Source organism: Heptranchias perlo, unplaced genomic scaffold (assembly GCF_035084215.1).
Source record: "Heptranchias perlo isolate sHepPer1 unplaced genomic scaffold, sHepPer1.hap1 HAP1_SCAFFOLD_47, whole genome shotgun sequence".
NCBI lineage: Eukaryota > Metazoa > Chordata > Chondrichthyes > Hexanchiformes > Hexanchidae > Heptranchias > Heptranchias perlo.
Genome location: NW_027139484.1, coordinates 7,310,733 through 7,338,080, shown reverse-complemented (window position 1 = coordinate 7,338,080; position 27,348 = coordinate 7,310,733). Strand labels below are relative to the sequence as shown.

At 43.8% G+C, this 27,348-nt stretch overlaps 1 protein-coding gene across 1 annotated transcript in view; it reads left to right on the top strand.

The window, feature by feature from the left end:
* The first annotated feature begins 1,150 nt into the window (after nucleotides 1-1,150).
* LOC137313327 (NACHT, LRR and PYD domains-containing protein 3-like) overlaps nucleotides 1,151-27,348 on the top strand; it is a 41,694-nt gene continuing 15,496 nt past the window's right edge. Inside the window, exons 1-12 of the mRNA XM_067979441.1 lie at nucleotides 1,151-1,430; nucleotides 12,625-12,720; nucleotides 15,160-15,326; nucleotides 15,643-15,814; nucleotides 15,920-15,985; nucleotides 20,707-22,444; nucleotides 23,990-24,076; nucleotides 24,233-24,403; nucleotides 24,567-24,737; nucleotides 24,894-25,064; nucleotides 26,742-26,912; nucleotides 27,056-27,220. Of these exons, the coding sequence (XP_067835542.1) occupies nucleotides 1,232-1,430; nucleotides 12,625-12,720; nucleotides 15,160-15,326; nucleotides 15,643-15,814; nucleotides 15,920-15,985; nucleotides 20,707-22,444; nucleotides 23,990-24,076; nucleotides 24,233-24,403; nucleotides 24,567-24,737; nucleotides 24,894-25,064; nucleotides 26,742-26,912; nucleotides 27,056-27,220 (3,374 nt within the window). The 5' untranslated portion in view covers nucleotides 1,151-1,231. The remainder of the gene's footprint in view (nucleotides 1,431-12,624; nucleotides 12,721-15,159; nucleotides 15,327-15,642; nucleotides 15,815-15,919; nucleotides 15,986-20,706; nucleotides 22,445-23,989; nucleotides 24,077-24,232; nucleotides 24,404-24,566; nucleotides 24,738-24,893; nucleotides 25,065-26,741; nucleotides 26,913-27,055; nucleotides 27,221-27,348) is intronic.

Genomic DNA, 27,348 nt, shown 5'->3' with positions numbered 1-27,348 from the left:
TGTACAATTACAGTCAGACTTCCTCACCCCTGTACTCCAGGTGAGGTCTCACCAAGTCCCTGTACAATTACTGTCAGACTTCCTCACCCCTGTACTCCAGGTGAGCTCTCACCAAGTCCCTGTACAATTACAGTCAGACTTCCTCACCCCTGTACTCCAGGTGAGCTCTCACCAAGTCCCTGTACAATTACAGTCAGACTTTCTCACCCCTGTACTCCAGGTGAGCTCTCACCAAGTCCCTGTACAATTACAGTCAGACTTCCTCACTCCTGTACTCCAGGTGAGGTCTCACCAAGTCCCAATACAATTACTGTCAGACTTCCTCACCCCTGTACTCCAGGTGAGCTCTCACCAAGTCCCTGTACAATTACAGCCAGACTTCCTCACCCCTGTACTCCAGGTGAGCTCTCACCAAGTCCCTGTACAATTACAGTCAGACTTCCTCACCCCTGTACTCCAGGTGAGCTCTCACCAAGTCCCTGTACAATTACAGTCAGACTTTCTCACCCCTGTACTCCAGGTGAGCTCTCACCAAGTCCCTGTACAATTACAGTCAGACTTCCTCACTCCTGTACTCCAGGTGAGTTCTCACCAAGTCCCTGTACAATTACTGTCAGACTTCCTCACCCCTGTACTCCAGGTGAGCTCTCACCAAGTCCCTGTACAATTACAGTCAGACTTCCTCACCCCTGTACTCCAGGTGAGCTCTCACCAAGTCCCTGTACAATTACAGTCAGACTTCCTCACCCCTGTACTCCAGGTGAGCTCTCACCAAGTCCCTGTACAATTACAGTCAGACTTCCTCACCCCTGTACTCCAGGTGAGCTCTCACCAAGTCCCTGTACAATTACAGTCAGACTTCCTCACACCTGTACTCCACCCCCCTTACAATACAATGATTCTCTGACCCATGATTTCCAGTCCCTGGAAGCGCCCTCTCCGTCAATCACTCTGGTTGTCAGGGTAACAGGGGACGGGCCTGGGCCTCGCTGTCACTCACCGAGCGGCTGCCGGGGAGACGAGGGCGGGGTCACCGCCTTCCTGTCAGTCAGTCAACCAACCAATCAGCTGCCGTGGTGTTGGAGTGGGCGGGGCGGCGCTGTCACTCACCGCCTGGTTGTCAGGGGCGACGGGCGGGGCGGGGCTGCGTTTGACGCAGGCGCACTGACGCTTTTGCAGACGCACGGTGGGGGGCACTTGTTGGGAGAGCGCGTCCGCCCGAGAGTCGGTAATGTGGCGGTGGAGGTTGAGGAAGAGGAAGAAGAAGAAGAAGGATGAGCGGCAGGCGGCGGCCGTGGAGGGCGGCGAGGATCAGGATCAGGAGCGGCGGTTGAAGGGCCCGGGGGTGATGGTGGAAGGAGAGGAGGAGGAGGAGCGGGACGGGCGGACTGAGAGTCCGCCTTCGGCGCTGGCCGCGGACCCAGCAGAAGGTGGGTGTGGGAACAGGGAGTAATAATACTGGCAGGAATGGAGCGGAGGAGTAGTAATAATGTGAGCAAAGAAGCCCGGGAATATTAATACTGTCAGGAATGGAGCGGAGGAGCAGTAATAATGTGAATAAAGAAGCCCGGGAATATTAATACTGTCAGGAATGGAGCGGAGGAGTAGTAATAATGTGAATAATGAAGCCCGGGATTATTAATACTGTCAGGAATGGAGCGGAGGAGTAGTAATAATGTGAGTAATGAAGCCCAGGAATATTAATACTGTCAGGAATGGAGCGGAGGAGTAGTAATAACGTGAGTAATGAAGCCCGGGAATATTAATACTGTCAGGAATGGAGCGGAGGAGTAGTAATAATGTGAGTAATGAAGCCCGGGAATATTAATACTGTCAGGAATGGAGCGGAGGGGTAGTAATAATGTGAGTAATGACGCCCGGGAATATTAATACTGTCAGGAATGGAGCGGAGGAGTCGTAATAATGTGAGTAATGAAGCCCGGGAATATTAATACTGTCAGGAATGGAGCGGAGGAGCATTAGTAGTGAGTAATGAAACCTGGGATTATTAATACTGTCAGGAATGGAGCGGAGGAGCATTAATAGTGGGTAATGAAGCCTGCGATTATTAATACTGTCAGGAATGGAGCGGAGGAGCATTAATAGTATGAGTAATGAAGCCCGCGATTATTAATACTGTCTGGAATGGAGCGGGGGAGCATTAATAGTGTGAGTAATGAATCTCGGGATTATTAATACTGTCAGGAATGGAGCGGAGGAGCATTAATAGTATGAGTAATGAAGCTCTGGATTATTAATACTGTCAGGAATGGAGCGGAGGAGTAGTAATAACGTGAGTAATGAAGCCCGGGAATATTAATACTGTCAGGAATGGAGCGGAGGAGTAGTAATAATGTGAGTAATGAAGCCCGGGAATATTAATACTGTCAGGAATGGAGCGGAGGGGTAGTAATAATGTGAGTAATGACGCCCGGGAATATTAATACTGTCAGGAATGGAGCGGAGGAGTCGTAATAATGTGAGTAATGAAGCCCGGGAATATTAATACTGTCAGGAATGGAGCGGAGGAGCATTAGTAGTGAGTAATGAAACCTGGGATTATTAATACTGTCAGGAATGGAGCGGAGGAGCATTAATAGTGGGTAATGAAGGCTGCGATTATTAATACTGTCAGGAATGGAGCGGAGGAGCATTATTAGTATGAGTAATGAAGCCCGCGATTATTAATACTGTCTGGAATGGAGCGGGGGAGCATTAATAGTATGAGTAATGAATCTCGGGATTATTAATACTGTCAGGAATGGAGCGGAGGAGCATTAATAGTATGAGTAATGAAGCTCTGGATTATTAATACTGTCAGGAATGGAGCGGAGGAGCATTAATAGTATGAGTAATGAAGCTCGGGATTATTAATACTGTCAGGAATGGAGCGGAGGAGTGCTAATGGTATGAGTAATGAAGCCCGGGATTATTAATACTGTCAGGAATGGAGCGGAGGAGCATTAATAGTGTGAGCAATGAAGCTCGGGATTATTAATACTGTCAGGAATAGAGCGGAGGAGTGCTAATGGTATGAGTAATGAAGCCCGGGATTATAAATATTGTCAGGAATGGAGCGGAGGAGCATTAATAGTGTGAGTAATGAAGCTCGAGATTATTAATACTGTCCGGAATGGAGCGGAGGAGTACTAATAGTATGATGGAAAGGCTTTGTGCAGTCAGGAGGTGAGTCACTCGCCGCAGAATACCCAGCTTCTGACCTGCACTTGCAGCTGCAGTATTTATATGGCTGGTCCAGTTAAGTTTCTGGTAAATGGTGACCCCCAGGATGTTGACGGTGGGGGATTCGGTGATGGTAAATCACTGATCCGAAACCTATTCACTTTTACATTTCCACAGTGGGGAAAGGAAAGTACACTGACTGATAGTTTGATTGGACGCACATTCATGAGACACATACACAACAGCGAGTCACACACACAGATGATTAGATAAAAACAGTCAAATCTACCACTTGAACATTTATGAGATTGTAAGATCCCTGGAGACATTCTGAAAATAAATACTGTGCATGACCTAAATGTTTAAAGTTACATGATTCATAATATTATACAATAGTGTTAATATTAGAACAGTGGTAAATCTCCTCACCTCCTACGGTGCTCATTAGTGTTAATATTAGAACAGTGGTAAATCTCCTCACCTCCTACAGTGCTCATTAGTGTTAATATCAGAACAGTGGTAAATCTCCTCACTTCCTAAAGTAACCATTAGTGTTAATATTAGAACAGTGGTAAATCTCCTCACCTCCTACAGTGCTCATTAGTGTTAATATTAGAACAGTGGTAAATCTCCTCACCTCCTGCACTGCTCATTAGTGTTAATATTAGAGCAGTGGTAAATCTCCTAACCTCCTGCAGTGCTCATCAGTGTTAATATTGGAACAGTGGTAAATCTCCTCACCTCCTACAGTGCTCATTAGTGTTAATATTCGAACGGTGGTAAATCTCCTCAACTCCGACAGTGCTAATTAGTGTTAATATTAGAATATTGGTAAATCTCCTCACCTCCTACAGTGTTCATTAGTGTTAATATTAGAACAGTGGTAAATCTCCTCACCTCCTACAGTGCTCATTAGTGTTAATATTAGAACAGTGGTAAATCTCCTCACCTCCTACACTGCTCATTAGTGTAAATATTAGAACAGTGGTAAATCTCCTCACCTCCTACAGTGCTCATTAGTGTTAATATCAGAACAGTGGTAAATCTCCTCACCTCCTGCAGTGCTCATTATTGTTAATATGAGAACAGTGGTAAATCTCCTCACTTCCTAAAGTAACCATTAGTGTTAATATTAGTTGTAAACAATTTTACAACACCAAGTTATAGTCCAGCAATTTTATTTGAAATTCACAAGCTTTCGGAGGCTTCCTCCTTCATCAGCCGCACTCAGAAGACAGTCCAGAATGTCACCCGAGCACAACGCAACGCCATCAACGCTCTCAAGACCAACCGCAACATCGTCATCAAACCAGCGGACAAAGGAGGAGCCATCGTCATACAGAACAGAACGGACTATTGCAAAGAAGCATACCGACAACTGGACAACCAGGAACACTACAGACGGTTACCCGCAGATCCAACCAAAGAACACACCCACCAGCTCAACAAACTGATCAAGACCTTCGATCCAGACCTTCAAAGCATCCTACGCACACTCATCCCACGTACTCCCCGCGTGGGAGACTTCTACTGCCTCCCAAAGATACACAAAGCGAACACACCCGGACGTCCTATCGTATCAGGCAACGGAAGCCTGTGTGAGAACATCTCTGGATACATCGAGAGCATCCTGAAACCCATCGTACAGGGACCTCCCAGCTTCTGTCGCGACACTACAGACTTCCTACAAAAACTCAGTACCCACGGACCAGTTGAACCAGGAACACTTCTCACCACGATGGACGTCTCGGCACTCTACACCAGTATCCCCCACGATGACGGCATCGCTGCGACAGCATCAATACTCAACACCAACAACAGCCAATCTCCGGAAGCCATCCTACAACTCATCCGCTTCATCCTGGATCACAATGTCTTCACCTTCGATAACCAGTTCTTTACCCAAACACACGGAACAGCCATGGGGACCAAATTCGCACCCCAATATGCCAACATTTTAATGCACAAGTTCGAGCAGGACTTCTTCACTGCACAGGACCTCCAACCAACACTATACACCAGATACATCGACGACATTTTCTTTCTATGGACCCACTGCAAGGAATCACTAAAGAGACTAGATGATAACATCAACAAGTTCCATCCCATGATCAAGCTCACCATGGACTACTCCTCAGAATCAGTTTCTTTCTTGGACACATGAATCTCCATCAAAGACGGGCACCTCAGCACCTCACTCTACCGCAAGCCCACAGACAACCTCACGAAGCTCCACTTTTCCAGCTTCCACCCTAACCACGTCAAAGAGGTCATCCCCTATGGATAGGCCCTGCGAATACACAGGGTCTGCTCAGACGAGGAGGAACGCGATAGACACCTACAGACGCTGAAAGACGCCCTCGTAAGAACGGGATATGACGCTCGACTGAACGATCGACAGTTCCGACGGGCTACAGCGAAAAATCGCATCGACCTCCTCAGGAGACCAACACGGGACGCAACTAACAGAGTACCCTTTGTCGTCCAGTACTTCCCTGGAGCGGAGAAACTATGCCATGTTCTCCGCAGCCTTCAACATGTCGTCAATGACGACGAACACCTCGCTATGGCCATCCCCACACCTCCACTACTCGCCTTTAAACAGCCACCCAACCTCAAACAGACCATCGTTCGCAGCAAATTACCTAGCTTTCAGGAGAACAGCGTCCATGACACCACACAACCCTGCCACGGTAACCTCTGCAAGACATGCCAGATCATCGACACAGATACCACCATCACACGAGAGGACATCACCCACCAGGTACATGGTTCATACTCCTGTGACTCGGCCAACGTTGTCCACCTCATACGTTGCAGGAAAGGATGCCCCAGAGCATGGTACATTGGCGAGACCATGCAGACACTGCGACAACGGATGAACAGACACCGCGCAACAATCGCCAAACAGGAGGGTTCCCTCCCAGTCGGGGAACACTTCAGCAGTCAAGGACATTCATCCACCTACCTTCGGGTAAGCGTACTCCAAGGCGGCCTTCGACACACACGACAACGCAAAATCGTCGAGCAGAAATTGATAGCCAAGTTCCGCACCCATGAGGACGGCCTCAACCGGGATCTTGGGTTCATGTCACGCAACACGTTAACCCACCAGCGAACAAATGTTATCTGTTTTTAATACAACGGGTCATTTGCTGTATTTTCGATGTTTCTGCCTCTCTTTTTTTTTAGTGGTTTGTATATTCGGGGGATCTGCAGATAACACCTGTCTGTCTGTTTGCAGACTGATTGCCTTGGCAACGGGCAGTTGAAAACACTGTCTGTAATCACCAAGCATTGTTCTGTGATTTATAAATGCGAGGATTTCATTTCCACGTTCACCTGAGGAAGGAGGAAGCCTCCGAAAGCTTGTGAATTTCAAATAAAAATGCTGGACTATAACTTGGTGTTGTAAAATTGTTTACAATTGTCAACCCCAGTCCATCACCGGCATCTCCACATCATGTTAATATTAGAACAGTGATAAATCTCCTCACCTCCTGCTGTGCTCATTAGTGTTAATCTTAGAATATGGTAAATCTCCTCACCTCCTACAGTGCTCATTAGTGTTAATATTGGAACAGTGGTAAATCTCCTCACCTCCTACAGTGCTCATTAGTGTTAATATTGGAACAGTGGTAAATCTCCTCACCTCCGACAGTGCTCATTAGTGTTAATATTCAAACAGTGGTAAATCCCCTCACCTCCTACAGTGCTCATCAGTGCTAATATTAGAATATTGGTAAATCTCCTCACCTCCTACAGTGATCATTAGCGTTAATATTAGAACAGTGGTAAATCTCCTCACCTCCTGCAGTGCTCATTCGTGTTAATATTAGAACAGTGGTAAATCTCCTCACCTCCTACAGTGCTCATTGGTGTTAATATGAGAACAGTGCTACATCTCCTCACCTCCGACAGTGCTCAACAGTGTTAATATTAGAATATTGGTAAATCTCCTCACCACCTACAGTGCTCATTAGTGTTAATATTAGAACAGTGGTAAATCTCCTCACATCCGACAGTGCTCATTAGTGTTAATATTGTAACAGTGGTAAATCTCCTCACCTCCTACAGTGCTCATTAGTGTTAATATTAGAATATTGGTAAATCTCCTCACCTCCGACAGTGCTCATTAGTGTTAATATTCAAACAGTGGTAAATCTCCTCACCTCCTATAGTTCTCATTAGTGTTAATATTAGAATATTTGTAAATCTCCTCACCTCCTACAGTGCTCATAAGTGTTAATCTTAGAACAGTGGTAAATCTCCTCACCTCCGAAGGTGCTCATTAGTGTTAATATTAGAACAGTGATAAATCTCACCTCCTACAGTGCTCATTAGTGTTAATATTAGAACAGTGGTAAATCTCCTCACCTCCTACAGTGCTCATTAGTGTTAATATTGGAACAGTGGTAAATCTCCTCACCTCCTACAGTGCTCATTCGTGTTAATATTAGAACAGTGGTAATTCTCGTCACCTCCTACCGTGTTCATTAGTGTTAATATTGGAACAGTGGTAAATCTCCTCACGTCCTGCAGGGCTCATTAGTGTTATAATTAGATCAGTGGTAAATCTCCTCACCTCCTACAGTGCTCATTAGTGTAAATATTAGAACATTGGTAAATCTCCTCACCTCCTACAGTGCTCATTAGTGTAAATATTAGAACAGTGGTAAATCTCCTCACCTCCTACAGTGCTCATTAGTGTAAATATTAGAACAGTGGTAAATCTCCTCACCTCCTACAGTGCTCATTAGTGTTAATATTAGAACAGTGGTAAATCTACTCAACTCCTACAGTGCTCATTAGTGGTAATAATGGAACAGTGGTAAATATCCTCACCTCCTACAGTGCTCATTAGTGTGAATATTCAAACAGTGGTAAATCCCCTCACCTCCGACAGTGCTCATAAGTGTTAACATTAGAATATTGGTAAATCTCCTCACCTCCTACAGTGTTCATTAGCGTTAATATTAGAACAGTGGTAAATCTCCTGACCTCCTACAGAGCTCAGTCGTGTTAATATTAGAACAATGGTAAATCTCCTCACCTCCGACAGTGCTCATTAGTGTTAATAATAGAACAGTGGTAAATCTCCTCACCTCCTACAGTGCTCATTGGTGTAAATGTTAGAACAGTGGTAAATCTCCTCACCTCCTGCAGTGCTCATTCCTGTTAATATTAGAACAGTGGTAAATCTCCTCACCTCCTACAGTGCTCATTAGTGTTAATATTGGAACAGTGGTAAATCTCCTCACCTCCGACAGTGCTCATTAGTGTTAATATTAGAATATTTGTAAATCTCCTCACCTCCGACGGTGCTCTTTTGTGTTAATATTAGAACAGTGGTAAATCTCCTCACCTCCTACAGTGCTCAGTGGCGTCAATATTAGAACATTGGTACATCTCCTCACCTCCTACAGTGCTTATTAGTGTTAATATTAGAACAGTGGTAAATCTCCTCACCTCCTACCGTGCTCATTAGTGTTAATATTGGAACAGTGGTAAATCTCCTCACCTCCTACAGTGTTCATTAGTGTAAAAATTAGAACAGTGGTAAATCTTCTCACCTCCTGCAGTGCTCATTGGTGTTATAATTAGAACACTGCTAAATCTCCTCACCTCCTATGGTGCTCATTAGTGTTAATATTAGAACAGTGATAAATCTCAACTCCTACAGTGATCATTCGTGTTAATATTAGAGCAGTGGTAAATCTCCTCACCTCCTACAGTGCTCATTAGTGTTAATATTAGAACAGTGGTAAATCTCCTCATCTCCGACAGTGCTCATTCGTGTTAATATTAGAACAGTGGTAAATCTCCTCACCTCCTACACTGCTCATTAGTGTAAATGTTAGAACAGTGGTAAATCTCCTCACCTCCTACAGTGCTCATTAGTGTTAATATTAGAACAGTGGTAAATCTCTTCACCTCCGACAGTGCTCATTAGTGTTAATATTAGAACAGTGGTAAATCTCCTCACCTCCTGCAGTGCTCATTAGTGTTAATATTAGAACAGTGATAAATCTCACCTCCAACAGTGCTCATCAGTGTTAATATTAGAATATTGGTAAATCTCCTCACCTCCGACAGTGCTCATCAGTGTTAATATTAGAACAGTGGTAAATCTTCTCACATCCTGCAGTGCTCATTAGTGTTATAATTAGAACACTGCTAAATCTCCTCACCTCCTATGGTGCTCATTAGTGTTAATATTAGAACAGTGATAAATCTCACCTCCTACAGTGATCATTCGTGTTAATATTAGAACAGTGGTAAATCTCCTCACCTCCTACAGTGCTCATTAGTGTTAATATTAGAACAGTGGTAAATCTCCTCACCTCCGACAGTGCTCATTCGTTTTTAATATTAGAAAAGTGGTAAATCTCCTGACCTCCTACAGTGCTCATTAGTGTTAATATCAGAACAGTGGTAAATCTCCTCATCTCCGACAGTGCTCATTCGTGTTAATATTAGAACAGTGGTAAATCTCCTCACCTCCTACACTGCTCATTAGTGTAAATGTTAGAACAGTGGTAAATCTCCTCACCTCCTACAGTGCTCATTGGTGTTAATATTAGAACAGTGGTAAATCTCTTCACCTCCTACAGTGCTCATTAGTGTTAATATTAGAACAGTGGTAAATCTCCTCACCTCCTGCAGTGCTCATTAGTGTTAATATTAGAACAGTGATAAATCTCACCTCCAACAGTGCTCATCAGTGTTAATATTAGAATATTGGTAAATCTCCTCACCTCCGACAGTGCTCATCAGTGTTAATATTGGAACAGTGGTAAATCTCCTCACTCCTTCAGTGCACATTCGTGTTAATTTTGGAACAGTGGTAAATCTCCTCATCTCCGACAGTGCTCATTCGTGTTAATATTAGAACAGTGGTAATTCTCCTCACCTCCTGCACTGCTTATTAGTGTTAATATTACAACAGTGGTAAATCTCCTCACCTCCTATAGTGCTCATCAGTGTAAATGTTAGAACAGTGATAAATCTCCTCACCTCCTACAGTGCTCATTAGTGTTAATATTAGAACAGTGGTAAATCTCCTCACCTCCTCCAGTGCTCATTAGTGTTAATCTTAGAACAGTGGTAAATCTCCTCACCTCCTACAGTGCTCATTCTTGTTAATATTAGAACAGTGGTAAATCTTCTCTCCTCCGACAGTGCTCATTAGCGTTAATATTAGAACAGTGGTAAATCTCCTCACCTCCGACAGTGCTCATTAGTGTTAATATTAGAACAGTGGTAAATCTCCTCACCTCCTGCAGTGCTCATTAGTGTAAAAATTAGAACAGTGGTAAATCTCCTCACCTCCTGCAGTGCTCATTGTTGTTAATATTAGAACAGTGGTAAATCTCTTCACTTCCGACAGTGCTCATTCGTGTTAATATTCGAACAGTGGTAAATCCATCACCTCCTGCAGTGCTCATAAGTGTTAATATTAGAACAGTGGTAAATCTCCTCACCTCCAACAGTGCTCATTCGTGTTAATATTCGAACAGTGGTAAATCCATCACCTCCTGCAGTGCTCATTAGTGTTAATATTCGAACAGTGGTAAATCTCATCAACTCCTGCAGTGATCATTATTGTTAATATTAGAACAGTGGGAAATCTCCTCACCTCCGACAGTGCTCATTAGTGATAATATTCGAACAGTGGTAAATCTCCTCACCTCCGACAGTGCTCATTAGTGTTAATATTAGAACAGTGGTAAATCTCCTCACCTCCGACAGTGCTCATTTTATGTTAATATTAGAATATTTGTAAATCTCCTCACCTCCGACGGTGCTCTTTTGTGTTAATATTAGAATATTGGTAAATCTCCTCACCTCCTGCAGTGCTCATTAGTGTTAATACTAGAAGAGTGGTGAATCTCCTCACCTCCAACAGTTCTCATTAGTGTTAATATTAGAATATTGGTAAATCTCCTCACCTCCGACAGAGCTCATTCGTGTTAATATTAGAACAGTGATAAATCTCCTCACCTCCTACAGTGCTCATTAGTGTAAATGTTAGAACAGTGGTAAATCTCCTCACCTCCTACAGTGCTCATTGGTGTTAATATTCGAACAGTGGTAAATCTCCTCACCTCCGCCAGTGCTCATTAGTGTTAATATTAGAATATTGATAAATCTCCTCACCTCCTACAGTGCTCATTAGTGTTAATATTAGAACAGTGGTAAATCTCCTCACCTCCTACAGTGCTCATTAGTGTTAATATTAGAATATTGGTAAATCTCCTCACCTCCTATGGTGCTCATTAGTGTTAATATTAGAACAGTGATAAATCTCACCTCTGACAGTGCTCATTAGTGTTAATATTCGAACAGTGGTAAATCTCCGCACCTCTGACAGTGCTCATTAGTGTTAATATTAGAACAGTGGTAAATCTCCGCACCTCCTATAGTGCTCAGTCGTGTTAATATTAGAATATTGGTAAATCTCCTCACCTCCGACAGTGCTCATTATTGTTAATATTCAAACAGTGGTAAATCTCCTCACCTACTGCAGTGCTCATTGGTGTTAATATTAGAACAGTGCTAAATCTCCTCACATCCTATGGTGCTCATTCGTGTTAATATTAGAACAGTGATAAATCTCACCTCCTACAGTGCTCATTCGTGTTAATATTAGAACAGTGGTAAATCTCCTCACCTCCTACAGTGCTCATAAGTGTTAATATTAGAACAGTGGTAAATCTCCTCACCTCCTGCAGTGCTCATTAGTGTTAATATTAGAACAGTGGTAACTATCCTCTCCTTCTGCAGTGCTCATTAGTCAGGTGCTGATACTATCAGAGAAATGGTAAAATTATTCTATTACAAGCACCAACCAGGACACATTTCCATGAACACACAGACAATGTCACTGCCCATGGAGACCAGTGGTTTCACACCCAGCTCTATATTATGTTGGTGGATCGATATCATATTCATAAAGTACCAGGATTTATAAACAAAACTCAGCAAATCAAAAATATTAAACACATCTGTGAATAAAATGATACAATACCGTCACAATGTAAAACTGAGTGAAGGATCATTTAATTCATCAACGTTCACCCTCTCCATATTTCCTTCCAGAATATTCATTACCTCAGGAATAAGGCTCGTGCTGGCCTGCACTGTGTGAGTAAATGTTACCAATGGCTGCTCCCAGTGCAGAGTCTCGGCCGACGGGAGCCCGACTGGAAGTGGGTTGTGGAGATCAGCGGGAGTCACTGAATTTCACTGAGCAGCTGTGTGTATCACACCTGACGTGGAGCGTTGGTCATAACACTCGGGAAATGCTCGATCCCAGAGCTTAACAGCTGTTGTACTGATGGGAGAGCACGGACTTGGTATCATGTTTAACAAGGCAACGTTCTCCTGCTGATTTTTATATTTCTGTTTAACCCTTTATTAATATTATATTTATTACAGAGCATCAGAATCTGGGAACGTCTGTCACCACCATGGCTGAAGGTTCAAACAGGGGAGAAGATCCAACATCATCAAAAAGAATGAGAATGGGCTCAGGTAGGTTCAGAAAATTCATCAAAATATAATTTCTGTCCTGTCAAAGGGTCCAGATCACGAGCAGGAACCTCAGCTCACACAGGAAGAGGGAACAGCACAGATACTGAGTACCGAGAGGGATGTGAGTGACCATCTAGAGGGACAGTGCAGTCACAGGTGGAGGGATCTCCTGAGTACTGGAAATGTCCAATTGATACCTGGTGTTGGGGACTGTAAGGTGGATAGAGACAGTGATTCAGAGGATGGTCTTCCTGAGCAACAGTGAGAGACCAGGGAACAGGGAACCCCGAGTTGGGCAGGGGGTGAGAGGCAGGTGGGACACAGGAATAGGAGAGTGATAGTTGTGGGAGATTCTATAGTGAGGGGAATAGACAGACTCTTCTGTAGCCCTGAGGAGGTCCCGAATAGTAAGTTATCTCCCTGGTGTCAAAGGGAAGAACATCCTGGAACGGGTGGGACCATCTCTGGGAAGGGAAGGAGAGCAGAGAATAGCCATGGTCGGAACTAATAACACGGATAGAAATACGTTTATAGAGGGCATATTGAGACTTAGCACTGGACTAAAAAAACAAGGCTTAGAGTTGGTGATCTCCGGATTGTTTTCCACTGGGCCGCTTATGGGGTGAAATATGAAGCAGATCAATGTGTGGCTGCAGGGCTGGAGCAGGAGGGAAGTGTTCACGGTCTTGGGGACTAGAGTGAGTTCAGGCAGAAGGGAAGGGACGGTCACAATCTGAACCGACCAACAATGGTTTTGTAGACTGAGTGAATGGAGCAGGAGGGAAGAGTTCACGGTCTTGGGGACGAGAGTGAGTTCAGGGAGAAGGGAAGTGACGGTCACGGTCTGAACCGACCAACAATGGTTTTACAGACTGGGTGAATGGAGCAGGAGGGAAGGGTTCATGGTCTTGGGGACTAGAGTCAGTTCAGGGAGAAGGGAAGGGACGTTCACGGTCTGAACTGACCTACAATGGTTTTACAGACTGGGTGAATGGAACAGTGGGAGGGTTTCAGCTCATATGACTGGAGGGTGGGAAAACTCATGTTCTGAGACTAGAGAGTGGAATTAATAAAACTGTTGGAGCAGAACAGAAGATGTATGAAATATTGAAAAGTTATTAGCAGGAAAAAATGAAGGTGGTTTTGAAATAGAGAGATAAAGTCACTTGGTATTAAAAAGAAAAGCAAATAAACGCAAACTGGTCAACATTCCAAAAAATCGAGAGTTGGGATTGTGTGTTATGTCTGGGAATATACAAATCGTTCCAAACATATTCGGAAAGTCAGAAGTATAAGAGATGTGATCGAGTATCTGTGAGACAGGGCCTGAGTTTTCACAGGACTCAGAGCGAAATTTTTCTGATTAAAACATTTTGAGGGGAGAGAAAAATAGCTCTGGACACCAGTATTAATAAAAGGTTCTAAGACAGAATGAGAACAAAAACAACTTGTATTTATATAGCGCCTTCAATGTAGTAAAACGATACAGGGTGCGTCAAAGGTGCGATTATCAAACAAAATTTGACACCGAGTCAAATAAGGAGATATTAGGACGGGTGACCAAAAGCTTGGGCAAAGAGGTAGGTTTTAAGGAGCGTGTTAAAGGAGAAGAGAGAGAAGGAGAGGTTTCGAACTTTAGGATGTTCCATGGAGTTATGTTGAGAGAGAATCCGTATGAACGCAGTTAAGCAATAGGAAGGGAAATAGCACAATTTTCAGTGGGTTTTGCAGGCCAACAAGCAGTGGAGGTGAGATAGAGGGGGAACTGGGGGAAACTGGTTGTGGATGAAGTTTAGGGGAGATAAAAAATATTTCCTATAGTTTCTAAAAATGGAAGTGAAAATGTTGGTGTACGAGAGGAGGATGTGGGCCCAGAGTTAGAGATAACTGTAGACAGGATTTGAATCAGAGAAACATCGCCGAGGTGGATAAATCACTGGGCCCAGAGATAACACACCCGAGGCTGTTAAAGGAATTCAAAGAGGGGATAGGAGGGGCTCTGGTCACAATTTCTCAATCCTCATGTGTTATTAAAAATATCCAGGTGGACTGAAGGAGTCACAAGTAATGTCTCTGATAAAATAGGGAGAGAGGGTCAACGGGTAACTGGAGACCAATTAGTCTCCGTCAGCAGTGGGCAAACTCCTCGACTCTGCAATTCCAGGTCGAATTAGTGAACATTTAGAGATACAGGGGATGATCAGGGGAGGCTGGAACTGATTCGCTGCAGACAAGTCGTATTTGACAAATTTAATACAGCTTTGTCGAGAGTTGACTCTATAGATCGATGGAATGTAGCACATGCGGTGTATATGGGTTTTCAGAAGGTGTTTGATAATGTGCCACACAGGAGGCTTCAGCTGTTTGTTATAAGAGGAAATGTAGCCGCCCGGATAGAAAGTCGATAATGTGTTTAGTTTTCTCCATTTTTGTTCACAGATCCGAACACTGCAATCACTGAGTTCCTGACAAAGTGCGACGATTACCAGCTGTTCCAGTTGACGAAATTCTACCGGGACAGACTGGAACAGGCGATTGAAGAAGGGGTGGACGGAGTCAGCTCGTTGTTAACATACGAGGGGCATTTCAGTGGACAGGAACATCGGGTAAGTGGGAGGGACACAGAATGAGTTTGGATTATTTAAACATCACAGAATTAACAGGATATCAGATCGTGGAAACACAGAATTTTAAAGAACAGAAACAGGCCAAGTAAGAAAGAAATGGGTCAAACTGAAAATACAGTGAATCTGATACAATGATACGAAGAGTTGAAAATACCCAGTGGATCGGTCGGTGTCTGTACAAAGGACAGGGGAACGGTTCGGGTATAACTCTTGTGTGGACTGAAAACAAAAGGGAAACAGTTTCTGTGGAAATGCGAAAAGGAGGTACCAATATATTTATTATTATTCTTCGCAGAAAGTCGTTGATATCGTGGAGAAGGGAAACAGGGCGGACAGTTCCAAACTTCTCCTAAATCTGGTGATGGAGAAAGGCTCTCGGGCCCGAAGGGTGATGTGGGAATCCTTTGTGAAAATGCACCATGCGGTACCAAAGTTGGACAAAATACTGAAAGAGATGCAGGAACTTGGTACGGTAAAATCACACACTGAATTCAATTTCAGACTGAAACATTGCAGAATTTACTGTTATATTACACAGATCTGATTTCATGAAATCTAATTGATTTAAACAGGTCCTGATCCATTTGATTATATGAACATCGGACGAGGTTTATCTGAAATACCCAGTCACCTGAAAGGTAAGTGATGAAGTGGAGATTTCAAACCATTTATTTCACTTCTGAGAATCGGAATGTTTGACTGTAGACTTTTGTTTAGAGATTGTCACAATCTGGGAATCAGAAGTTCAAAAGGTGGAGGGAACAGAAATTAACCTCGTTTGGATTCGACATCAATACTCAACTATTCTGCGTAGATTCAAGTTACAATTGACAAGATTTTTGACACATCCTGTAAATATGCGGAGTTTGCATTTTTTCACTTTATCAGGCTGCTGATCGCTATCACTTGTTAAATCCCCATACACTCCTGGCAGGATCCCGATACACTGTGAATCCCCATACAATTGTAAACAATTTTACAACTCCAAGTTATAGTCCAGCAATTTTATTTTAAATTCACAAGCTTTCGGAGGCTTCCTCCTTCCTCAGGTGAACGAAATGAAATCCTCGAAATGAAATCGCATTTATAATTCACAGAACAATGCTTGGTGATTACAGACAGTTTTTTCAACTGCCCGTTGCCAAGGCAATCAGTGTGCAGACAGACAGGTGTTACCTGCCAGGTCTCAGAATATACAAATCACCAAAAAAAAACAACAAAAAAAAAAAAAACAGAGATAGAGAGGTAGAAACATAGAAAAGACAGCAACTGACCCGTTATATTAAAAACAGATAACATTTGTTCGCTGGTGGGGTAACGTGTAGCGTGACATGAACCCAAGATCCCGGTTGAGGCCGTCCTCATGGGTGCGGAACTTGGCTATCAATTTCTGTTCGACGATTTTGCGTTGTCGTGTGTCTCGAAGGCCGCCTTGGAGTACGCTTACCCGAAGGTCGGTGGATGAATGTCCTTGACTGCTGAAGTGTTCCCCGACTGGGAGGGAACCCTCCTGTTTGGCGATTGTTGCGCGGTGTCCGTTCATCCGTTGTCGCAGCGTCTGCATGGTCTCGCCAATGTACCATGCTCTGACACCAATGACACCACAATCCCCATACACACCTCGCAGGATCCCGATACACTGTGAATCCCCATACACACCTGGCAGGATCCTGATGAACTGTGAATCCCCATACACATCTCGAGGGATCCTAATACACTGTGATACCCCAGACACCACCAGACAAGATCCTGATTCACTGTGAATCCCCATGCACACCTGGCAGGATCCCGATACACTGTGAATACCCACACACACCTGGCAGGATCCTGATACACTGTGAATACCCACACACACCTGGCAGGATCCTGATACACTGTGAATACCCACACACACCTGGTAGGATCCTGATATACTATGAATCCCCACACACAACTCCAATGTGCCCCACAGATGCTTTGGGCTCACAATTAATGAGCAGTGCTTTGAGCCAGACGTCACGGTTTATCTGCGCCACTAGAAATCTGCTCACAATCACCTGTGGGGAAAGAGGTGAGAAATGCAAAATGTTAAAAATGTTATCATTTCACAGACGTCAAAGTGTTCGATCTGATCTGAGAAGATGTACAGATGTTCACACAATAGATCATTAATCCGTGGAGAAATGTGAGGGAAAGACAATGTTCAGGGTAATTCGGAAGTTATGGGCTAGCCTCCTAATGGCAGTGAAAGAGAGAACCTTATTCTGCTCAAAAAATAGCCCTTTAACTCAGAGGTGTTTAGATCCAATGTAATTTCCCAAACCTGCATTGTATGAAATTCAGACCAAAATGAAACAACGGAGTATAATTACTGGGAAAACAGTTGAAATGAACTGTGAATCTTTTCTGCTCTAACATTAAACTGAGTGATGTGGGCAGTAGTATTTTTAATTCTAATCGGTGATATGACAGGACTGTTATAAAAGCACATTTGTTGTTGGTGTAAAACGGCTGAAAAAATGTTCGCAATTTCTGAAACACAATATAACAGGAGAATGATTAGAGACAGGAAAAGGCCATTTGGCCCAAAGATGCTTGTCCCTGTTCGAGAGATGACCCGACCTACCCCTCCTCTCAGTGTACCCACAGAAACACGTTCAATTGCCTCTTGACCCCACTTACACTGCCCCTTTAATGTCCTTGCCAGGCTCTCTGGACCCTTGGGTGAGAAAATTACCCTGATTTCCCTTCCCCGTTATTAATTTTGTTGATTGTGAGCCTGTTTCCTGTTTCTGTTGAGTATATTCAAGACTGAGATCGATAGATTTTTGGACACTAAGGGAATCAATGTATATGTGGACAGGGTAGGCAAGTGGATTTAAGGTAGATCAACCATGACCTTAATGAATGGCGGCGGAGGCTCGAGGGGCCGTATGGCCTACACCTGCTTCTATTTCTTATGTTCTTACTAATGTTGGGAATTCCATTGAAATATTTCAATCCTGAATTCGCTTGCACAAACAAAATACACGAAACCCTCTCACCACTCCCTCAACCTAAAGTCCGAGTACCTTCCATCATCATTCTGATTCCCCTCTGTACCTACAGAATGGCAATAATCATTACCTGTGAAAAAGTGATTGTAGAAATGTACGTAATACCCCAGATAACCTGCCCGAGTCCTGAATCAACAGCAACTTAACTCCTGTCTATTCAATCTAATCTTCTCCCAATACACACAACACCCCAGATAACCTGCCCGAGTCCTGAATCAACAGCAACTTAACTCCTGCCTATTCAATCTAACCTTCTCCCAATACACACAACACCCCAGATAACCTGCACCAGTCCTGAATCAACAGCAACTTAACTCCTGCCTATTCATTCTAATCTTCTCCCAATACACACAACACCCCAGATAACCTGCACCAGTCCTGAATCAACAGCAACTTAACTCCTGCCTATTCAATCTAACCTTCTCCCAATACACACAACACCCCAGATAACCTGCACCAGTCCTGAATCAACAGCATCTTAACTCCTGCCTATTCAATCTAATCTTCTCCCAATACACACAACACCCCAGATAACCTGCACCAGTCCTGAATCAACAGCAACTTAACTCCTGCCTATTCAATCTAACCTTCTCCCAATACACACAACACCCCAGATAACCTGCACCAGTCCTGAATCAACAGCAACTTAACTCCTGTCTATTCAATCTAACCTTCTCCCAATACACACAACACCCCAGATAACCTGCACCTGTCCTGAATCAACAGCATCTTAACTCCTGCCTATTCAATCTAATCTTCTCCCAATACACACAACACCCCAGATAACCTGCACCAGTCCTGAATCAATAGCAACTTAACTCCTGCCTATTCAATCTAACCTTCTCCCAATACACACAACACCCCAGATAACCTGCACCAGTCCTGAATCAACAGCAACTTAACTCCTGCCTATTCAATCTAACCTTCTCCCAATACACACAACACCCCAGATAACCTGCCCGAGTCCTGAATCAATAGCAACTTAACTCCTGCCTATTCAATCTAACCTTCTCCCAATACACACAACACCCCAGATAACCTGCCCGAGTCCTGAATCAATAGCAACTTAACTCCTGCCTATTCAATCTAACCTTCTCCCAATACACACAACACCCCAGATAACCTGCACCAGTCCTGAATCAACAGCAACTTAACTCCTGCCTATTCAATCTAACCTTCTCCCAATACACACAACACCCCAGATAACCTGCACCAGTCCTGAATCAACAGCAACTTAACTCCTGCCTATTCAATCTAATCTTCTCCCAATACACACAACACCCCAGATAACCTGCACCAGTCCTGAATCAACAGCAACTTAACTCCTGCCTATTCAATCTAACCTTCTCCCAATACACACAACACCCCAGATAACCTGCACCAGTCCTGAAACAATAGCAGTTTAACTTCTGTCATCGTCTTATTCCTCTCCGTGGCTTCACACTTGCAATAATATTCCTCCAGTGACTACAAGTGCCCACAATACCCCAGGTAACCTTTCCAGGACCTGATACACTAACAGTGGAACTTCTGTCTATTCACAAACTGTCCCTCTCCCAGTTCCCACAATACCCCAGGTAACCTGTCCAGGACCTGATACACTAACAGTGGAACTTCTGACTATTCACAAACTGTCCCTCTCCCAATGCCCACAATATCCCAGATAACCTGCCCGAGGTCTGATAGAATAACAGTGGAACTTCTGTCCATTCACAGTCTGTCCCTCTCCCAGTGCCCACAATATCCCAGAATAACCTGCCCGAGGTCTGATAGAATAACAGTGGGACTTCTGTCCATTCACAGTCTGTCCCTCTCCCAGTACATAAAATATCCCAGATAAACTGCCTGAGGTCTGATACTATAACAGTGGAACTTATGCCCATTCACAGTCTGTCCCTCTCCCAATGCACACTATAACCTATTTCCCATTTCCGCAGAGGGTCAGCAACACTGACAGTTTCATAAATTATTCCACTGGAACTTCAAGTTTCGTATACCAGAATCACGTTTGGATTTGTATTGTGATGTCCATAGTACAGGGCAGGACTGATAGTATTAATCATCAGAGGGAAAATATCACCTTCATCGAAATCTCCATGTTCAGTAAATATTAGAATCAAGTGAGGATTTGAAACTTTTCTCCGCCGTGATTCACTTTCAAACGAGCTTTACAGGAACTGAGTTTAATTTCCTGCTCGCACCTCTATTGAAGCTGTGAATTCAATCTCGCAACATTTTACTGAATAGTAAAGTGAGATTGAGAATTTGTTTTTATGTCAATGCAACTAACATTGAGAACCACTTTCTGTCTGTTCTAATTGAAGATGTTCAACAGAAACACAAGGAAACACTCCGGGTCCAAACTGAAACACTGAGAGTGAACACGATCCTAATAAAGGAGAAGGTTAAGATTTTCCAGCTGGTCAATCTATACACTGAGCTAACGGTCATTTCTACTGTTCGAGATCGGACACTAGTAGAACATGAACTGCTGGCAAGAGGACGAGACCATGAAGAGTGGAGAAAGAAACATCTCCGCAGAGAACTGGAAAAAATCCGAACTGATCAATTGTTCCAGAGCAGTTTTTCCCAGAGAAAATCCAAATCTGGGAGTTCAGCAGCAGTGAGCGGAGTCGCGGGGATTGGAAAAACAACAATGGTACAAAAGATTGTTTATGACTGGGCCACTGGGAAAATATACCCACACTTTCAATTTGTTTTCAGTTTTAAATTCCGTGAGTTAAATGCTCTGAACTGTCGTATAAACTTGTGGAACTTGATACTAATTTTCTATCCTTACTTGAGGAATATTCTGGGAGAGCTCTGGAAGAACCCAAAGGGATTACTGTTTATATTCGATGGTTTAGATGAATTCAAGGACAGTATCGATTTTGATAACAATCGGATAAATACAGAGGCTGATTACATGTGCACAGATCCTGAAGACCAGTGTGAAGTGTCCGACATTGTGTACAGTTTAATACAGCACAAGCTGCTCCCAGGATGTTCAGTGCTCGTGACCAGCCGCCCCACTGCATTACATTTATTGGAAAAGGCTGAGATCAGTGTCTGGGCTGAAATCCTGGGATTTGTTGGTGAAGAACGGAAGGAATATTTCAACAAGTTTTTTGAAGATCAGGCGGTGGCAGCAGCTGTTTTCAAACATGTGGAGGAGAACGAGATCCTGTACACCATGTGTTACAACCCTTCCTACTGCTGGATCCTCGGTCTGTCACTGGGTCCCTTCTTCACACAAAGAGACAGGAAACAGCAGCGAGTTCCCAAGACCATCACCCAACTATATTCCTACTATATTTATAACATTCTGAAAAACCACGGACGAGAGATTGAATCCCCCCGTGATGTGTTACTGAAGGTCGGTGAGATGGCCTTCACAGGAGTCTCCGAGAAGAAGATTGTGTTTAGAAATGGAGATTTGATCAAGTACAATCTGCAACCTTCCCAGTTCCTGTCTGGGTTCATGATGGAACTTTTGGAGAGAGATGATTCTGCCCATAGTGTGGTTTACACATTCCCGCACCTCACCATCCAAGAGTTTGTAGCCGCACTCGCACAATTCCTGACTCCAGATCCAGGGCACATCCGGAAACTCCTCAGTGAAGCCCACAGCAAGAAAGATGGACGATTTGAGATATTTCTCCGTTTTGTTGTTGGTCTCTCCTCCTCACGGTCAGCTCGGCCCCTGGAGGAGTTTCTGGGTCCATTTCTTCATCAAACAATCTGTGGAGTGATTGACTGGGTGAAGGAGAAGGTTGTTGGAGAGATTGGAAACTTATGGAATGAAACTGGGAAACGAGACCTCCTGAACACATTCCACTACCTGTTTGAGTCTCAGAATACAACACTGGCTCGGGCCACAGTGGGATCTGTGGAAAGACTTACATTTAATGAATTGCGACTGACCCCGATTGACTGTGCCGTTCTGTCTCATGTCATTGGACTGTGTGATACAATAAAACACCTCAATCTCCGGAGCTGCTCCATTCAGTGTGAAGGACTCCAGCGGCTGGGACCCGCACTGCACAAATGCCAGGTGTTGAGGTAACTGTTTATTTGTCTCTTATTGTTCGGCCAATTGTCGAACAGTCACGGATTGTATTGTTGCTCCGTAATGAAGGGAAACAAACAGTTCAGTTAAACCAGAGAGAAGCAGTTTGAACACAAAGATGACAAATGATAAGAGCATCGGTTAGTAATTCCCTCAGGACTGAAGAATCTAAAATGGATCCTTGTGAACAAGTCGGGATTTTACAGTCTTTATCGGATCAGTAAATACAGGTCACTGAAAGAGTCTGATAATTTAATTGCAATTCATCGTATTTATTGATGTTTTTCTCACTTCCTGAGATATGTCCATTGAAGAGGCTCCTTCTCACTGTTACTGACACGTCGACCGACACTAACTGCAGCAGTCTGTGTGTCGGAGCATCCCACCCTCTTACCGAGGTGTGGGGGCAAGTGACGGTCACCGGACTGTCAACGTGTGTTGGAGAGGGAAGCAGAAACACCAAACATTCAGTAACAAAGAGCAAAACACAGCTTTCGGGCAGTCAACCGTCAGTGGGCGGGCTGAGCTTTCCCCGCAGGACGGCGGTACGTTATCTTAACTCATCAATGACACAGCCCTTCACACTCTCCAATACATCCACCATCTCTTCACCCAGCTGGCAGCACTCATGCCTCTGAGTCAGCAGGTCGTGGAGTCAGGCCCCTCGCTCATTAATCCAGGCCGACAATTCAGTGGGATTAGGGAACTAAAATCTGCCGGTAAAAGGTTCCAATCTAACGGGTTGTGGGTGTACAGACACACACCGGCCAGCGGTGGGGTCTCACACACACCGGGAGGCTCCTGGGGTTAACCAGGGGCAATGAATCTGGGAATTTCCCATAATCTGCTCCCTGTGTGAGGACCTGCTCTGGGATGGAACTTCAGAAAATTCCCCAAAAACTGTCGGGCCCGTTACACCTGAAATAAATGTAGAGCCGGTTTAATGGGGAACAATGTGAGAGACTCCCCTCCCCAAGAAACTAGGACTAAAGAAACATTTAAAACTTGTAACAGGACGGAATAACCTCTCCTTATCACATGAAATCCTGTGGGACAGATTTTACAGCAGCCGTTAGCGTCGTTTCACAGTATAACTCACCCCGAGATATTATACAGATTAATATAATACTGCATAAAGTACACGTAATCACCGCTTTATCATTTAATTCAGGGAAAATCGCCCCATTCCCATAAAATCTGGGATTTGAGGAGCAGCAGAAATGAGACAAGTTTCCCCAAACATGACGGGACCGGTCACTGACCTCAAGGAGGATAATTCTGATCATCAGGGAATGAGACCGGACTGAGGGTCATTAAAAGGCTTCACACAGACAGCACTTTATTTAATAAATACATATACTGACAGTCCCTGAATATATGGGGTGTTGGACAGAGTGAGATTCATTGTCAGTGACAGGGAAATCTGGTTATTAATTTCCTGAAGATTTTTCAGTGTTTTGTGTAATATCAGAGAGAAATTGTATCACATCGGGGATTGGATTCAGTTTGTTTCTCACTCTCTGTCTGTTTGTGTTTAGACTGGTGAGAAATAAACTGGGAGATTCAGGAGTGAAACTACTGTCTGCGGCTCTGAGGAACCCGGACTGCAAAATACAGGAACTGGAGTAAGTATCAGACTGTGTGAGATTGTGTTTATAATAACTGGATGTCTAACACGGTACATTAATGTCAGCATAAGTAATAATAATACAAATAAATACTGGGAATTCAATCTGATTCCTGTTATCTCTGCTCGTCTCTCTCCTCACTCTGATCTCCAGTTTATGTGATAACGATCTCACAGCTTCTTGTATCGAGGATCTCGTCTCCGCTCTCAGTACAAACCGGTCACTGACGGATCTGAACCTGGGGAGAAATCATCTGGGAGATTCAGGAGTGAAACTACTGTCTGCGGCTCTGAGGAACCCGGACTGTAAAATACAGGAACTGCAGTAAGTATCAGACTGTGTGAGATTGTGTTTACAACAATTGAATGTTTAACACTCAACATTATGACTGGTATCTGTAATAATAATGCAAATAAATACTGGGAATTTACTTTGATTCCTGTTATCTCTGCTCGTCTCTCTCTCGCTCCATATCTCTGATCTCCAGGTTAAGGGATAACGATCTCACAGATTCTTGTACCGAGGATCTCTCCTCCGCTCTCAGTGCAAACCGGTCACTGATGGGTCTGGACCTGAGTAATAATAAACTGGGAGATTCAGGAGTGAAACTACTGTCTGCGGCTCTGAGGAACCCGGACTGTAAAATACAGAAACTGGAGTAAGTATCAGACTGTGAGATTGTGTTGATAATAACTGGATGCTGAACACGATACATTAATGTCAGAATAAGTAACAATAATTCAGTAAATACTGAGAATTTAATCTGATTCCTGTTATCTCTGCTCATCTCTCTCTCTCTCTCTCTGATCTCCAGGTTATGCGCGAACGATCTCACAGATTCTTGTACCGATGATCTCTCCTCCGCTCTCAGTACAAACCGGTCACTGACGGTTCTGAACCTGAGTTATAATAAACTGGGAGATTCAGGAGTGAAACTACTGTCTGAGGCTCTGCGGAATCCGGACTGTAAAATACAGAAACTGGAGTAAGTATCAGACTGTGTAAGATTGTGTTTATAATAACTGGATGCTGAACACGATACATTAATGTCAGAATAAGTAACAATAATTCATTAAATACTGAGATTTTACTCTGATTCCTGTTATCATAGAATCATAGAAGTTACAACATGGAAACAGGCCCTTCGGCCCAACATGTCCATGTCGCCCAGTTTATACCACTAAGCTATTCCCAATTGCCTGCACTTGGCCCATATCCCTCTATACCCATCTTACCCATGTAACTGTCCAAATGCTTTTTAAAAGACAAAATTGTACCCGCCTCTACTACTGCCTCTGGCAGCTCGTTCCAGACACTCACCACCCTTTGTATATCTCCCCTCTCACCTTAAATCTATGCCCCCTCGTTATAGACTCCCCTACCTTTGGGAAAAGATTTTGACTATCTACCTTATCTATGCCCCTCATTATTTTATAGACTTCTATAAGATCACACCTTAACCTCCTACTCTCCAGGGAAAAAAGTCCCAGTCTATCTAACCTCTCCCTTTTAGTCAAACCATCAAGTCCCGGTAGCATCCAAGGAAATCTTTTCTGCACTCTTTCTAGTTTAATAATATCCTTTCTATAATAGGGTGACCAGAACTGTACACAGTATTCCAAGTGTGGTCTTACTAATGTCCTGTACAACTTCAACAAGACATCCCAACTCCTGTATTCAATGTTCTGACCAATGAAACCAAGCATGCCGAATGCCTTCTTCACCACCCTATCCACCTGTGACTCCACTTTCAAGGAGCTATGAACCTGTACTCGGAGATCTCTTTGTTCTATAACTCTCCCCAACGCCCTACCATTAACGGAGTAGGTACTGGCCCGATTCGATCGACCAAAATGCATCACCTCACATTTATCAAAATTAAACTCCATCTGCCATTCATCGGCCCACTGGCCCAATTTATCAACATCCCGTTGCAATCCAAGATAACCTTCTTCACTGTCCACAATGCCACCAATCTTGGTGTCATCTGCAAACTTACTAACTATGCCTCCTAAATTCTCAACCAAATCATTAATATAAATAACAAATAACAGCGGACCCAGCACCGATCCCTGAGGCACACCGCTGGACACAGGCCTCCACTTTGAATAAACAACCCTCTACAGCCACACTCTGTCTTCTGTCGTCAAGCCAATTTTGTATCCAATTGGCTACCTCACCTTTGATCCCATGAGATTTAACCTTATGTAACAACCTACCATGCGGTGCCTTGTCAAAGGCTTTGCTGAAGTCCATGTAGACCACGTCTACTGCACAGCCCTCATCGATCTTCTTGGTTACCCCTTCAAAAAACTCAATCAAATTCGTGAGACATGGTTTTCCTCTCACAAAACCATGCTGACTGTTCCTAATCAGTCCCTGCCTCTCCAAATGCCTGTAGATCCTGTCTCTCAGAATACCCTCGAACAACTTACCCACGACAGATGTCAGGCTCACCGGTCTGTAGTTCCCAGGCTTTTCCCTGCCGCCCTTAAACAAAGGCACAACATTTGCTGCCCTCCAATCTTCAGGCACCTCACCTGTAGCTGTCGATGATTCAAATATCTCTGCTCGGGGACCCGCAATTTCCTCCCTAACCTCCCATAACGTCCTGGGATACATTTCATTTCTCTGCTCGTCTCTCTCTCTCTCTGATCTCCAGGTTATGCGCTAACGATCTCACAGATTCTTGTACCGAGGATCTCGTCTCCGCTCTCAGTACAAACCGGTCACTGACGGTTCTGAACCTGAGTCAAAATAAACTGGGAGATTCAGGAGTGAAACTACTGTCTGCGGCTCTGAGGAACCCGGACTGTAAAATACAGGAACTGGAGTAAGTATCAGACTGTGTGAGATTGTGTTTATAATAACTGGATGTCTAACACGGTACATTAATCTCAGTATAAGTAACAATAATACAAATAAATACTGGATATTTCCCCTGATTCCTGTTATTTCTCTCTCTCTGATCCCCAGTCTGACTGATGTCGGTTTCACAGATTCTTGTACCGATCTCGTCTCCGCTCTCCATGAAAACCAGTCACTGACGGATCTGTCTCTGGGATCAAACTCCTTCACAGACCGATCTGTCCCCACTCTCCGCTCCCTCATACTGACCCGCAGGAGTCTGGAGCGGATCGGGTGAGTGTTTGTGTTCATGTTTAATACAATAAATAAAATATCAATGGGATTCAGTCCCTTTTATGGGTAATATCTGTGTAATTATTATTGAAATATTAACCCCAGTCTCCCTGTTATTTACACTGTTG